Source organism: Lactuca saligna, chromosome 5 (genome assembly GCF_052625555.1).
Source record: "Lactuca saligna cultivar CGN05327 chromosome 5, ASM5262555v1, whole genome shotgun sequence".
NCBI lineage: Eukaryota > Viridiplantae > Streptophyta > Magnoliopsida > Asterales > Asteraceae > Lactuca > Lactuca saligna.
This window is the reverse complement of record NC_136421.1, coordinates 305,319,159-305,333,363: the sequence shown is the minus strand read 5'-3', so window position 1 is coordinate 305,333,363 and position 14,205 is coordinate 305,319,159. Positions and strand designations below refer to the sequence as shown.

General features: G+C 37.8%; 1 protein-coding gene across 1 annotated transcript; it reads left to right on the top strand.

Moving 5' to 3' along the window:
* The first annotated feature begins 281 nt into the window (after window positions 1–281).
* LOC145046997 (uncharacterized) lies at window positions 282–1,229 on the top strand. Its single transcript, XM_078995251.1, has 3 exons — window positions 282–687; window positions 904–1,014; window positions 1,135–1,229. Exons 1-3 carry the CDS (start codon window positions 282–284, stop codon window positions 1,227–1,229), a joined length of 612 nt encoding a protein of 203 aa, XP_078851377.1.
* Window positions 1,230–14,205: the final 12,976 nt, after the last annotated feature.

The window sequence follows — 14,205 nt, the reverse complement described above, 5'->3', positions numbered from 1 at the left end:
GATGAATCTTGGAATTTCTCATAATTTTTTGTCTCCTTACACACCACAACAAAATGGTGTTTTTGAATGGAGAAATCAATATTTTTATGAATCTGCTAGAACTAATCATAGTTACGCAAACTTACCTAAACAATTTTGGGTAAAAACAATTTCTACATCTTGTTTGACACAAAATTGTTCATTCATTCATCTAAGATTGAACATCACACGTTATAAAATCATTTACAGAAGGAAACCTAATGTCAAATTTTTCCATGTTTTTTGGTTGCAAATGCTTTATCATGAATCTAAAAGATAATCTTTCGAAGTTTCTGACGAAGGCTGATGAAGGCATCTTTCTTGGATATTCTCAAAATTTTGTGGCATATAGGGTGATGAACAAACGAACGCAAAGGGTTGAAGAAACTTTTAATATAACATTCGGTGATTACTATGTTAAGAGAGTCAAACATGAATTTCCTCATAAACCATTTTTTTCTGTTTCCAATGAGGATTCTGAACAAATGTTTACTTTTAATATTGACTTTGATTTGGTTTTTGGTATTCCGGATAGAGCAATTGATGTTGAGGTTAATATCAAAGACAATCAAGTACCTGATGAATCGAAACATTCTGATGACTCAACAATTACTAATGGACATATAGATGAATATTCATCTTCGACACCAAGAGCTTATGTCGAAGAGGGTTAAACTTTGACATCTAGTTAAGTTGAAGGGGAGCACTTGATAACCCAACCTCAAGTCGAGGGGAGCCATTTCCTTCGAATGTTGGTGTTGAGGGGGGAGAAACGCATAGCAAATCAATGTATTTATAGGGATCCAAGTCGAACATAAATCGAAGATGATAATGCAGGTGCAGGTAATGCAAATGATAACATTTATGATAATTTATCTTTTGTAGAAGAATTTTCAGAAATCGTAGAAGTATTTGAGGGTCCTCATGTGGATTTTGATCCATCATTTCTTCCTATGGATAAAAAGACTTGTGATCATCCTAAAGAACAAATTCTTGGTAATCCTAATTCTGATGTATTAACAAGTGCACCTGTTAAAGCAAGAAAGTAAGTTCTTAATGTTCACCAGGAGTATTGCATGTTTAATGTTTTTATTTCTAAAATTGAACAAAAAACAGTCAAGAGTGCATTAGAACATCCTGATTGGGTTGGTGCAATGCAATCTAAATTGGCCGAATATAAAAGAAACAAAGTTCAGAGGTTAATTCCTTAACCAGAAAATTGTTTTTGTGGTTGTTTTAAAATGGATTTTCAAAAACAAAGTTGATAAAAAGGTTATGTGGTTCACAATAAGGAAAGATTAATTGTAAAAGGTTATTTTCAACAAGAAGGAATTGCTTAGGATGAAACCTTTGCTCCAGTCTCAAGACTCGAAGCAATGCATTTTTTTCTTGCTTATGCAGCTCACAAGAACTTTGATGTGTACCTAATGGACGTGAAGTGTGGATTCCTCAATTGTGTACTCGAAGTGACTGTCTATGTTGAACAACCACCTGGATTTGTGAATGATAAGTTTCCTAATCATTGTTATATCCTTGGGAAAACTGTTTATGGGTTAAAACAAGCACCTCATGCTTGGTATGTAAGTTTGGGATCATCTTATGGTTGTTCAAATTTATATCGATGATATAATTTTTGGTTCTACTGACCCTTCATTTTCAAAGGAGTTTGATGAATTGATGAAAAGTTAGTTTGAGATGAGTATGATGGGTAAGATTAATAACTTTTCGCGATAAAACATTCAACAAAGCAAATAAGGAATTTTTATAAATCAATAAAATTATATGAAGAACATGCTTGAGCACTTTGGGATGAAAACTTGTTCATAAGAACTTCGATGTGTAACTAATGGATAACCCTACAGTTGGTTTGAAGACATATCGAAGCATCATAGGTTCCTTGTTGTATTTGTGTTGAGAGAAAAACTTGAGACACACTTGAACAAACGTTAGAATAAGTATAGTTGCGGGATAGTTTATCTCAAAGGATCTAAAAAGCTCAACAATAATAGTAAGTTAGAGTTAGATAATTAGTAAGTTAGGTGCATGATGTGCACAAAAGTACCCACTAATTTTAATATTTATAACCTAACAAACTTAGACTAACTATGCACTTATAGGCAGTGTACCTAGTCAGATTACAATATAGCTTAGGTAAGTCGGGTGTCGATCACAGGGAACGGTGGTGAATTAATTTAAAATATTTAATTATAGGTTACAGGTCACACGGAAAGAATAACAGACATAATTTAATAAATCTCAAACTAATAATTAATTACCCATCCTCGATAAACTAACAGGATAACAAATCTCTTTAGGTACTTTGGTTTAGACAAATTCCACCTTGAAAACAGAAACAATTGCATACACAAATTCATTTATTCATGTTCACCGATTCCTAAATTGATTAGATTCATGTTCACTATAACTAATCCTTTAGCAAACAAGTCAATTCAAACAGTGATCAATTGATTAAACTAACATGCTTCCTAGTGTTCAGTTCGTATCAAGCAAGACTTGTAAATATAGTTAATTCAAACATTTAATTAACCTCTTGTTGATGGTCATCAAACAAGGCTCACACATTAACTTACTTATTCCCAAGTTAATCCTAGTTTCACATTCGTTATTTCTAGTCTTATAATCTCAATGGTCATCAAAAATCATAAGAGACAAGCAAATCAAGCAGGTGTTCATACAACTTAATTCACTTAACAATTAACAGCAAATAATCATCATTAACACATGAGGATCTCTGAACAAGCTTGGCAAGATAAATTAAACACAAATAAATTATTTAACATAACAATTAGTCTAAGAATCAAAACTTCATTCAATCGTAAACACAAAATAAAAGGTTTTTACACCCAAATCAGAAACTAAATACAAAAAGTACCATAAGGAAGTGCTAAACATGGTCACGTTAGCAATCCATATGATTACCGACATGTATCCGCTCTCCAATCCTTCAGATCTCTGCTCCCGTTAGCTTAACGGCCTTCCGGCCGCCTTCTAGACCCTCAAAACGGCTTTAACAGAAGTTAATTGTCGACTAAATTAGGTTAGAAGTCGAATCCCCCCTCCTGGTTAGCTAAAAATCGACATTTATAATCTTTGTGGCCGACCTAAGTACGCTGGGCGTACTTAGGATTACGCAGCGCGTACTCTGGATAATCACGCGATCAAGTCTATCCGGTGCAAGCGTGTACGCGGGGCGTAACCTTAAGGTACGCGGGGCGTACTCGCTTCCTCAACATTCTTTTCTTTCTTTTAGCTTCTAAACCCGGTTTCCGCTTCAGTCTTTTCCTTTGTGCTTTATCGACAACAAATAGCTGCAAAACATAATTCAAACTATTATGAATACTCTTTAGTTCTAAAATAGAATGAATAAGGCCAAAATATTAAGATAAAGTGCATAACAATATATATAAAAATACACATATCAAAATACCCCACACTTAACCTTTGCTTGCTCCCAAGCAAATTTACTTTTATTTTACCAATATCTCACTAAACAATCCATTTAAAACTCAGCCATTATGCCAAGACCTCAACGCATGCATTTGTGTCTAAAATTTTCCTAAGTACCCCCGCATACTTTAAATACTCACAATCTTCATAAACACTTGCCCACTTTTTCCGAACAATGCTCATTTTATGCAACCCTCCGAATCCATCCGCAGAAAACCTCCTAACCTCAAGGTATTTTTAGTTGAGCAACCTAAGCATACATAATCTAGAATTACAATTTTCCGATACCACTATGGAGCTTTCTTTGAATTCTTCATTTCTCTGACATTTTGATCTTCGATTTCTTTGAATTCAACACCTTATTTGAATTGATTTCTGGTATCTTCAACTTTTTGGATTTCTTCAGAATTTTGATCTTTTGATCTTCGCTTTATTTGCTCCAAAATTCTTCAAACTTTTTCGTAATTCTCTCTCTCTCTCTCTCTCTCTCTCTCTCTCTCTTTTTTTATTTTTTTTTATTTTTTTTTTTACATATACCTCTCTTTTTTCGCTCAAAACCTACATGCTTAAGCAGAGGCACTCAACCTCAACCTTTATTGGTTAACGATAATAATTTTCCTGGATACATTTCAGGTTTAGGCTGCTAAACATATTGCATCCTTCAAACCGAGCGGGGTTATGTTTTTGTTACATGATTTCACTAAAATAAGGGAAGCCACAAATGCACTATAACGTATATTGGCTCAACTAAACATTTGAGTTCTCATCGGATCATCTCATACAATATTAGCAAAATTTTAAATTATCACTAGATTTTTCTAAATTAAACTATTATTTCAAGTTTTCTTTTAAATTTTTAAATTTCCCTAAATCTAGCAATTTCCAACTATTATTTCATTTTTATAATTTACTTTTACTGACCCCCTACCCCACACTTATTTCATACAATGCCCTCATTGTATGCTAAAACAAATTAAGAACATAAAAAAAAAGAGAAAAAAAGAACAGACTCCCCTGGGTAGTTGTGGCGAGATCGAATGGGGCTGCTACAGGTTGCTTTAAATATTGCTGTAAAACTGAAAACTGGAACTGCTGCTTCTAAATTTGCCGAAAAATAAAATCAAGACCGCCATCTTCGAAAATGTGGTGCAAAATATTGCAATTAGATGCAATGTATAATAACCATGACGTGGGAAAGTGTCAACCACGTCGTGGCAGTCGGAACGATATTTCTTCCTTGCATCGAAATACAACTCTAATAAAAATGCACCCCACACTTATGACAAATTGTGGGTCTTGACTATAATCTTCGAACTCTCACATGGCTCTCTCTAGCAACAGTCGGACCTAGCTGCTGAACTTACTGCCAGCTTCCTAAGGGCGAATATTCTGCATAAATCTAAACAACCATAGAGCATCAACATGGAAAACAAAAGTAAAACAAACTAAATCAAAGTTTAATTACAGACCAAATACTACTAAACTAAAAATAACACAAAACAAATAAAGAAAATCAAAAGGATCACTCGTCATCTCCATCATCATGTGGCTGTGTCCCAGAAGTACCGGCCCCATCAAATCGTGACTGGAATGGTGGTGGAAAGGGAACCGAATACTGAAATCCCTGATGGGCAAAGAATGCATTCAATGCATTCCCTTGCCACCGCTGTTGCGCGTCCACATGTGCAACATACTCGCTAAGGTTCTGGACCCTCATGTCAAGACGATCAACGCCCTGAGCTAAGTAGCGCATATCGATCTCCGGCTCAGGTTCCTGCTGCGCTCCCTGAGGAGCAGGTCTACGCCGCGGGACCCGTCTCGGCTGTGGCTCGGCGGCACCCTCCTCATCCGCCACATCATCTGCTCGAACCCTCAAAACACCATCTCAACCCCGCTCTAATACGCGCATCGACTCCAATAGCTGAAGACTCATCGGCCTCATGTCGAGAAACACCATCGATCTCGTGATCTCACGTGTCATCAACTAATATGATCGAGCTAATCGTGTGATAAAATGCCCTCCGCATATCGGGCTATATCCCCGAAGTCCACTGGCCCTCCGTCCCAAATACGCAGCTAACGCGACGGGAAGGTTCAGGTGCCTCCCTGGAGTAACTAGCGCCCATAGGAAATACAGGTCCATCGAAGGCACTCTCTCACTATTCTTGTGATGCGTGAGAGACATAGAAATCAACCGGTGCAACATTCGGTATGTAGTAGACCGAATCATCCCCCCTCGAGCGGTAGATGGTGTATAAACTCCTCCCATAATCTCGGCCCAAAAGGTGTTCTCATTATAGTCCTCCGGCCGGTCCGTGAGACAGTGAGCAAGGAATGTCGGGAAGTGGACACTCCTCGTCTCGTCGGCTGTGTAAATACCCACCCGAGTCGCAAGCTCTATCACACTGCATTCCCGGCTCACTCCTCCCAGTCTGAAAGCAAAGGCTGTCCTGTCATCGAGTGCCTTCCTAGGATCATAGGAAACTGTAGCATAGAACTCCAGCAAAAACTCCCGATATACCGATTCTTGGATCCTGAACAAACGCGCCCATCCCTGACACACAAACAATTCCACACCACTCGCGTCCGAGTGTGTGTATTGCAAAAATTCCTGGATCAATGCAGCAAGTCCAGTCCTGGTAGCCAACTCCCAGTCGAAAGAGGGTGCAATATCAATCTCCTTTGTGAGAAGCAGGCTCAAGTTAGTGCTATAACGCGCCCTGGTAGCATCGCTCAGTGTTTGCGGAAATTGTAAAAAGCGATGATCGGTCACATCCTCGGGAGGGTTGGTTCTTTGTGCCCTTTGAGCCATAATCTGCACATATTAACACAAAAACACAAAACCAACAAAATATGGCAGCATTAATAGATTTTTAAACCAAAAAAAAAGGGGCTGGATAGGGACATTACGCTGGGCGTACGTCCAGGCTTGCGATTCTGTGTCCTGGTCCCAGTCCCTTTCTTGTGCTAAGGTCATAATTCATATCCAAATAAACACAGCAGGGACATCAACACAATTAATTTTTTAAACATCGCGTGGTCCAACGGGTAGTAGGAGAAAAATCGGGACCTCCCTAAAAATATGAATCAATCTCTGTAAATTCTTTGTCTATTAGAAAACATTTATAATGGAAACATGCATAACGGACAAAAAATCGAAGTCAGTCAAGAACTCGAAATCACAGGGGTACGGTTTGCGTACAACCCCAAGCTCAAATCGATGGGTGTGGGACGGAATTAAGATGAAATTAGGTTCGAGGGTTTAATGTATTAACCGAAATCGGTCCATTCAAGCCCTAATCAACACATACATTTGCGAAATCGGCCCTAATTCGAGAAATATATAAACCCTAGATTTCAAGCAAAAGCTAAATGCAGCTTATTCCTTCGAATTAAACACAAATCCATAACATAGAGTGACCGAAAAAGCTTACTTGAGTGTCGAATTCAACAAGAACGAAGCACAATCGAAAGTTTTGGAGAGAGTCGCCGTCACAGCTTATGCGAGAAAGGAATTGGGTTTGAAAATAACAGCGAAGTCAAAGGGTCAAGAGATATACCTGGTCGCCGATGTACGCGGGGCGTAACACAAGGGTATGCGGGGCGTAACCCCAACACCCTGAGATGTTCATCCGCGATTCGGGTCTTATTACGCATGGTGTAATCCTACTTAATACGCGGGGCGTAAGTTTAAATGAAAATTTCCCTTTCTTCTTTTAATTGAATTTCCTTTTTTTTTTAATCATTTCATCTAGGGACTTAAAACTTATTTATTTATTTTTTTCTCTTTTTAATTTCTTAAGCTAATGATGACTTCACGATGAGTGAAAAAAAAAATTGAGATGTCATAATCACTTATCTTTGTCAAGATCAAACAACAATGGTTAATCAAAAACCTTTGCATGCAAGAATTGGTTTGCGAAAACACCCACTTTCAGGACCCGTTAGAATATTTCCTTTGTTTTCCTTGCACCTTTAATTAGAAGCGGAACAAGAAGTGACCTAACTAGTCAAGAACAGCAAGAGCTCGGTCTTCCACTTAACCACCACAATACGCCTTGCTATACTACGCCTCATGGATTGAGTTGGACAAATCAACAAAGTAGTAGGCTAAGCAGGTCAAGAATTCCCTAATCGCTTGCAATCACGAAACCCATGCAAAAAGTAAAGTCAAGCAATGTGTCCAATCCAAAATTCCTGCAAAATAAAAACAAGAACCTTCCCAACAAGTGAAATGATATCATCGAAAATCAAACTAAAAAAAATGAAAACTAACTAAAAACAAATAACGAATAATCAAATAAAATAAATTAATGACAAGCCGTTCCCCGGCAACGGTGCCAAAAACTTGATGTGCATAAAAGTACCCACTAATTTTAATATTTATAACCTAACAAACTTAGACTAACTATGCACTTATAGGCAGTGTACCTAGTCAGATTACAGTATAGCTTAGGTAAGTCGGGTGTCGATCACAGGGAACGGTGGTGAATTAATTTACAATATTTAATTATAGGTTACAGGTCACACGGAAAGAATAACAGACATAATTTAATAAATCTCAAACTAATAATTAATTACCCATCCTCGATAAACTAACAGGAAAACAAATCTCTTTAGGTACTTTGGTTTAGACAAATTTCACCTTGAAAACAGAAACAATTGCATACACAAATTCATTTATTCATGTTCACCGATTCCTAAATTGATTAGATTCATGTTCACTATAACTAATCCTTTAGCAAACAAGTCAATTCAAACAGTGATCAATTGATTAAACTAACATGCTTCCTAGTGTTCAGTTCGTATCAAGCAAGACTTGTAAATATAGTTAATTCAAACATTTAATTAACCTCTTGTTGATGGTCATCAAACAAGGCTCACACATTAACTTACTTATTCCCAAGTTAATCATAGTTTCACATTCGTTATTTCTAGTCTTATAATCTCAATGGTCATCAAAAATCATAAGAGACAAGCAAATCAAGCAGGTGTTCATACAACTTAATTCACTTAACAATTAACAGCAAATAATCATCATTAACACATGAGGATCTCTGAACAAGCTTGGCAAGATAAATTAAACACAAATAAATTATTTAACATAACAATTAGTCTAAGAATCAAAACTTCATTCAATCGTAAACACAAAATAAAAGGTTTTTACACCCAAATCAGAAACTAAATACAAAAAGTACCATAAGGAAGTGCTAAACATGGTCACGTTAGCAATCCATATGATTACCGACATGTATCCGCTCTCCAATCCTTCAGATCTCTGCTCCCGTTAGCTTAACGGCCTTCCGGCCGCCTTCTAGACCCTCAAAACGGCTTTAACAGAAGTTAATTGTCGACTAAATTAGGTTAGAAGTCGAATCCCCCCTCCTGGTTAGCTAAAAATCGACATTTATAATCTTTGTGGCCGACCTAAGTACGCTGGGCGTACTTAGGATTACGCAGCGCGTACTCTGGATAATCACGCGATCAAGTCTATCCGGTGCAAGCGTGTATGCGGGGCGTAACCTTAAGGTACGCGGGGCGTACTCGCTTCCTCAACATTCTTTTCTTTCTTTTAGCTTCTAAGCCCGGTTTCCGCTTCAATCTTTTCCTTTGTGCTTTATCGACAACAAATAGCTGCAAAACATAATTCAAAGTATTATGAATACTCTTTAGTTCTAAAATAGAATAAATAAGGCCAAAATATTAAGATAAAGTGCATAAAAATATATATAAAAATACACATATCAGTGCGGAAATGTAAAGGAAATATAAAAAACAGCAGGTATTATATGAAGTATACACTTACGTTGATTCTTAACAAGGAATGCATTCAAACCAAGTTAGTAAGTGAGATCAAAATTAGTGAATAAGTCATTAGTGACTTGCTCCGAAGAGAGATGATGTCCAGTTGTATTAAGATGAACTTTGAAGATAAGGAAGAGTTGAGAGAAATAACACAAGGTATGAATTGCAAGATGCGGTGTGTTTTTTTCAATTGTTATTAATGAGAAAGAGTGAGCTCTATTTATAGTGACTGCGGATGATGATGACTGCAGATGCGGTAGCTGATCAATGATGACTGCGGATCTTGAAAGTTGCGGTAGACGAAGTTTAAGAGGGTCACTTCCATGATTGAAAATTTTTCCCCTAAGTTACCTCTTCAACTTTCCTTTATTTATGAAGTTTAAGGATCTTGATGAGAATCCACCAAAATTTTTTGACACTTTCCAACCATGTGATCCTCCTTAGAATTTCAAACTTGACTTCAACAGTGGTGTGTTTGGATTTTTCCACTGCGGTTCTGGGAACATTGAGTTGCTTCCTTGTGAGTTGATGCATTGCGGTCATAGGGATGAAATACTTGATTTCATTGTCCCTATATTTGAAAATAATTCCAAGGTCAGGATAGTTGGTTGCACCGAGAGATCTTTCTTGGAATCCTTCGGTAAGAAATGGGGCAGGAGTAAGTGGTGGTAGATCAAACTTCTTTGCACGAGCCGGGTGAATATCTACATCAATTTTAGCGAAGTCGCAGAGAGTTTCCTTGAGAAAAGTATTTTCCCTCTCCGGTGCTATCATCATCTTTGGATATTTTTTAACTTTGTTCTAGAACACCTTAGCTATCAGGAAGACTTCTTCTGGATTCATGCATGGGTAGTCAGCTTGGGTGCGGACATAGTCCTGATTTCTTCTTGTAAGAGTATATTGGATGAAGTCAGCTTTCATGAATTTCCGCGGCTTGAAGTTCATGACTACGGATGGTCTATCATTCGACCAAATTTTCTCTATTAAGGAAGCATGTTTAGCATGGAAACGATTGAGTCTTTCGAATTCCATGGGCAATCTTTTGTGATTAGGTAAGCTGCAGTCAAAGGGCTCAAATACAGTGAAGAATTTATCAATGGGAGAGATTGGAATATCCCAGTAACCCTCTGGTGGTGGTTCAACAAAAGTCAAGTAGGGTTTGTAATCATCATCCAATAATCTTTGATGGGTTTTAATCCAAGAATTGATCAAGGATTCTTCCATGATGGTGTTGAAACAGTATTCTCTCCAGACTAGTTCAGCAAATTTAGCTGCTTTTTAGTCATCTTTTTTCTGTTTTGTAGCGGGAGAGTCATTGGAGCTTGCAAATGACATGTCGGAAGCCAAAATTTTGAAGTAGGGAGGAGTCACCGATCTTTCAGGAGAAGGACCGATTTTCCATTGCTGTGGTGACTGATGGCTTGGACTCTTGTGAGGAGATGATTGCGGTGACGGTTGAGGAGTTGGAGTTTTTTCTTGAGTATTTAGCTATTGCGGTGGTGATTGATTCAAATGTTGGTCTTCTTCTTCTTCTTTACTTCCCCTCTTGAGGGAGTCATTCTAGGAACTTCGTCAAGCTATGAATTAAGACCATCAATTTTCAAACAGAATTCGTTGAATTGGGCCTTAAGTGCATTAGCTAGTTGCTGATTGTTAGGGATAATGGTGTTGAAAAGCACCCGCTGAATCTCTTTGGTAAGATTCAGGATTTCAGGGCCATGAAAGTTTGTAGTTAGGGAGTGTCTAAGACTGTTGATGGTGGAGTGTAATACTGAGATGGTTGTTTCATATGATTGATGGGTTTCTTCGATAAGTTTCTTGGATTGGATGAATTGATCAGCAATGGTAGATTGAAGATCAGTTTTGATTGCGGATACCTCAGAGATGAGGTGCTCCACAGTTTTCATAAACTGCTTGTGATTAGCCTATCAAGTGTTGTCTAGGGACTGAATCCCCATTTCCACCTTGAGGGAAATCCCCTCAGCAGCTAATCGTTCACGAGCTTCCATTCTTTCAATCCTTTCAATCAACGAATGTGGTCCTGGGAGATCTTCCGGTTGCGGTTGGGTAGGCGTTACCGCAGCTAGTATCTAATCTACCTTGGCTTGTAGATTTATAAATTCTTTCCTTGAAACAGGTATATTCTTTTTCTTTTTCTTCTCTTTAGGCTAGGAAGTAGAGTGTTGGGAGCCATCGGAAGCTTCTTCTTCATCAAAGACCATAAGATCTGTTGAAGATTAATGTGTTGCGTCTTGGGCCCTTTTGTTTTACAACCGGATTGGGCTTGTCAATCCATGTTTGTCTAGATTAGCCTCCTTTTTCTTAGATAAACTGTTAGGGTTTTAATATAAATATATGCATGCATGTATGCGTATGTAGAAGAGTTGTCGTCATTCTCATTGATTACTGTAAACCCTAAAATCCTCTACAGTTGATGTTCTTTATCGAGCTCTTCTGAGGATTGTTTATTAATCATTCGACACCTTTTGATCCATTTGCTTGTTCTTATTGTTTATCTAGTTATTTCTCTACCTATTTCATAGATCTAATCGATCTTCAAGTTTGTTTTTAAACTTATCAATTGGTATCAGAGCAGGAGGCTGTGTAATCGATACACTTCTTTTCTGTGAAAAAGCTTCGATTAGGGTTATTCCGCATTCATTGATATTTATTGAGCCATCATCTCATAATTGACGTATCTCGATATTTATTGTTTTTGCCCTAATTTGATATATTACAAGTCTGATCTTTGAACAGGTTATTCGATCAATTATGGACGAGTTGCAATCCAATCCCATCAATATTTCAAACAGCATTGGATCAACAACGAAGATTCCCATCCTGTACACCCATGATTATGGAGTCTGGGCGAATCACTTTGAAGATTATGTCATAGGATCTGAGGATAATGGATACCTCATCTGGGAAGCAATCATCTCTGGACCTTTTTCTCATTCAGCAACTTCAAGGATCATTAAAACTCAAAAGGAGTATAACGATCTTCTGAAAGATGTTAAAGATGTAGTGCAAGACGAAAAAGTTAAATTTCAGTGTAATATCAAAGCGTTAAGATTGATCAGATTTGCTCTTCAATCCGATACTTTTAGGCTGGTAAGTTCGTGCACGACTGCAAAAGAAATATGGGATAGGTTACGTGAACTGTACTCTACAGACGAAGATCTTGAACACTCCATTCAAACCTTACTCTTGTCTGAGTTTGGTGAGTTCAAGCAAGGAGCAGAAGAAACGGTGACTCAAACGTTCGATCGCTTGAATCATCTTCTTAGCAAGATGATCAAACATGACATCGAAAGGAAGCTTATTGAACAGAAGGTTACGTTTTTGAACGGACTCAGATCTGAGTGGAGAGCAGTTGTGTCCACAGTTAAAGCGCACGAGCAATTCAAATCCTATTCTTTGGCAAAACTGGTGGGCATCCTAAAATCTCAAGAAAAGATCGTATTACAGGAGAAAAACGTGGTTTCAAGTCTAGGTTCATTGGCCCTCCTGTCGAAAAGCAAAGCGGTGATAGAGGACGAAGATCTCAACTTGGATGATTATGATCTCACGTCTGAGGACTATGCTATGATGGTGTCAAACCCCAAGAGATTCATCAAGAAGAGATTCCCCACTAACAGGAACCGAAACTGGAAAGGGAGTTATAGCTCTGAAAAAGTCAAAGATGAACCGAAGGCTGAAGAGTCAAAGAAGGAACTGAAGGCTGAAGGAGATTCGGGAGTGAGTTGCTATTATTGTGGAGGAAAGAACCACTATGCAAAAGATTGCGTCCTCAAAAAGATGGCAGAAAAGGATGAGGAAAATGATAAAGAAGCTGTGCTGCTGAAAAAGCTTGATGAATTAAGGATGAAGAAATCTGCTGCTAACCCTCCTATGAATGCTTTAATTGTGCAGGGTTCGGTAGCTGATAATGAGTTCGGTGGCGTGGAGGTCTGGTCAACCGACTCCGAAGATGATGAAGTGAGGAAGCCTTCACATGGAAAGGCTTATGTAGCGAAAGAAGAGAGCAGTGGAGGAAGATGCTTAATGGTGTCCGATGTATCTCAGATGAGGGGATACAACACTGATGGTGGGAATGATGACACAAAGGAACAACAGAATCTGTGCTTTACTACCAAACAACTCAGCGTGCAGTTCAACGAACTTGATGAACTGATCAAGAAGGTACAATCAGTTTTTGTCTCATTTAAAGTCCCACAATGCTCATATGAAAAGGAATTAAAAAGTGTTAATTCAAGAATCTCTCATCTAGATAGTAGTTTAACTCAAACTCGGGTCACCAATTCTAACCTAACTGACCAATTAAGCAGGGTGTCTTCGAAGAGTGAGGAACGGCGGATGTGGATCGAACTGAAGGAGTCAGAGTTAATCAAAATAAAAGATGAAAACATTTATTTGCAAAGAGACAATTTAAAGCTTTTGAAACAGCGAAATGTTTTTTGTTTGATTGCCAAACGTCTTTATACAAATATTACTCATCTTCATTTGAATTGTGAAATAGGGCAAAAGATTCATCGCATGATTTTACCCTTCCTTGAATTTAAGGAAGATGAAATTGATGCTGAAGCATATAATTGTGAGAGTGTTATTTCGTCCGAGGATGTTAATCCAACATATCTGTATGGACTGGACAAAATAGAATCTTTCATTAAATCCAAGGACCACAAGAACATGCTCAAAAACCTTTTGGATGAAAATGATAAACTAAAGCTAAGAACCGAAACCATACAAATATTTGACTCATTGAATGTCAACTTAAGCTCAGAAAATAAAATTGATGTTGAAAATGCATCTGAGCTTAATGAGGACGATAATATGAGTGAAATTTCTGTAGAGGACACGGTTGATTGTTCAGAATTTGTCAAGAACGAACCCGAGAACCACAAAAATCTCATT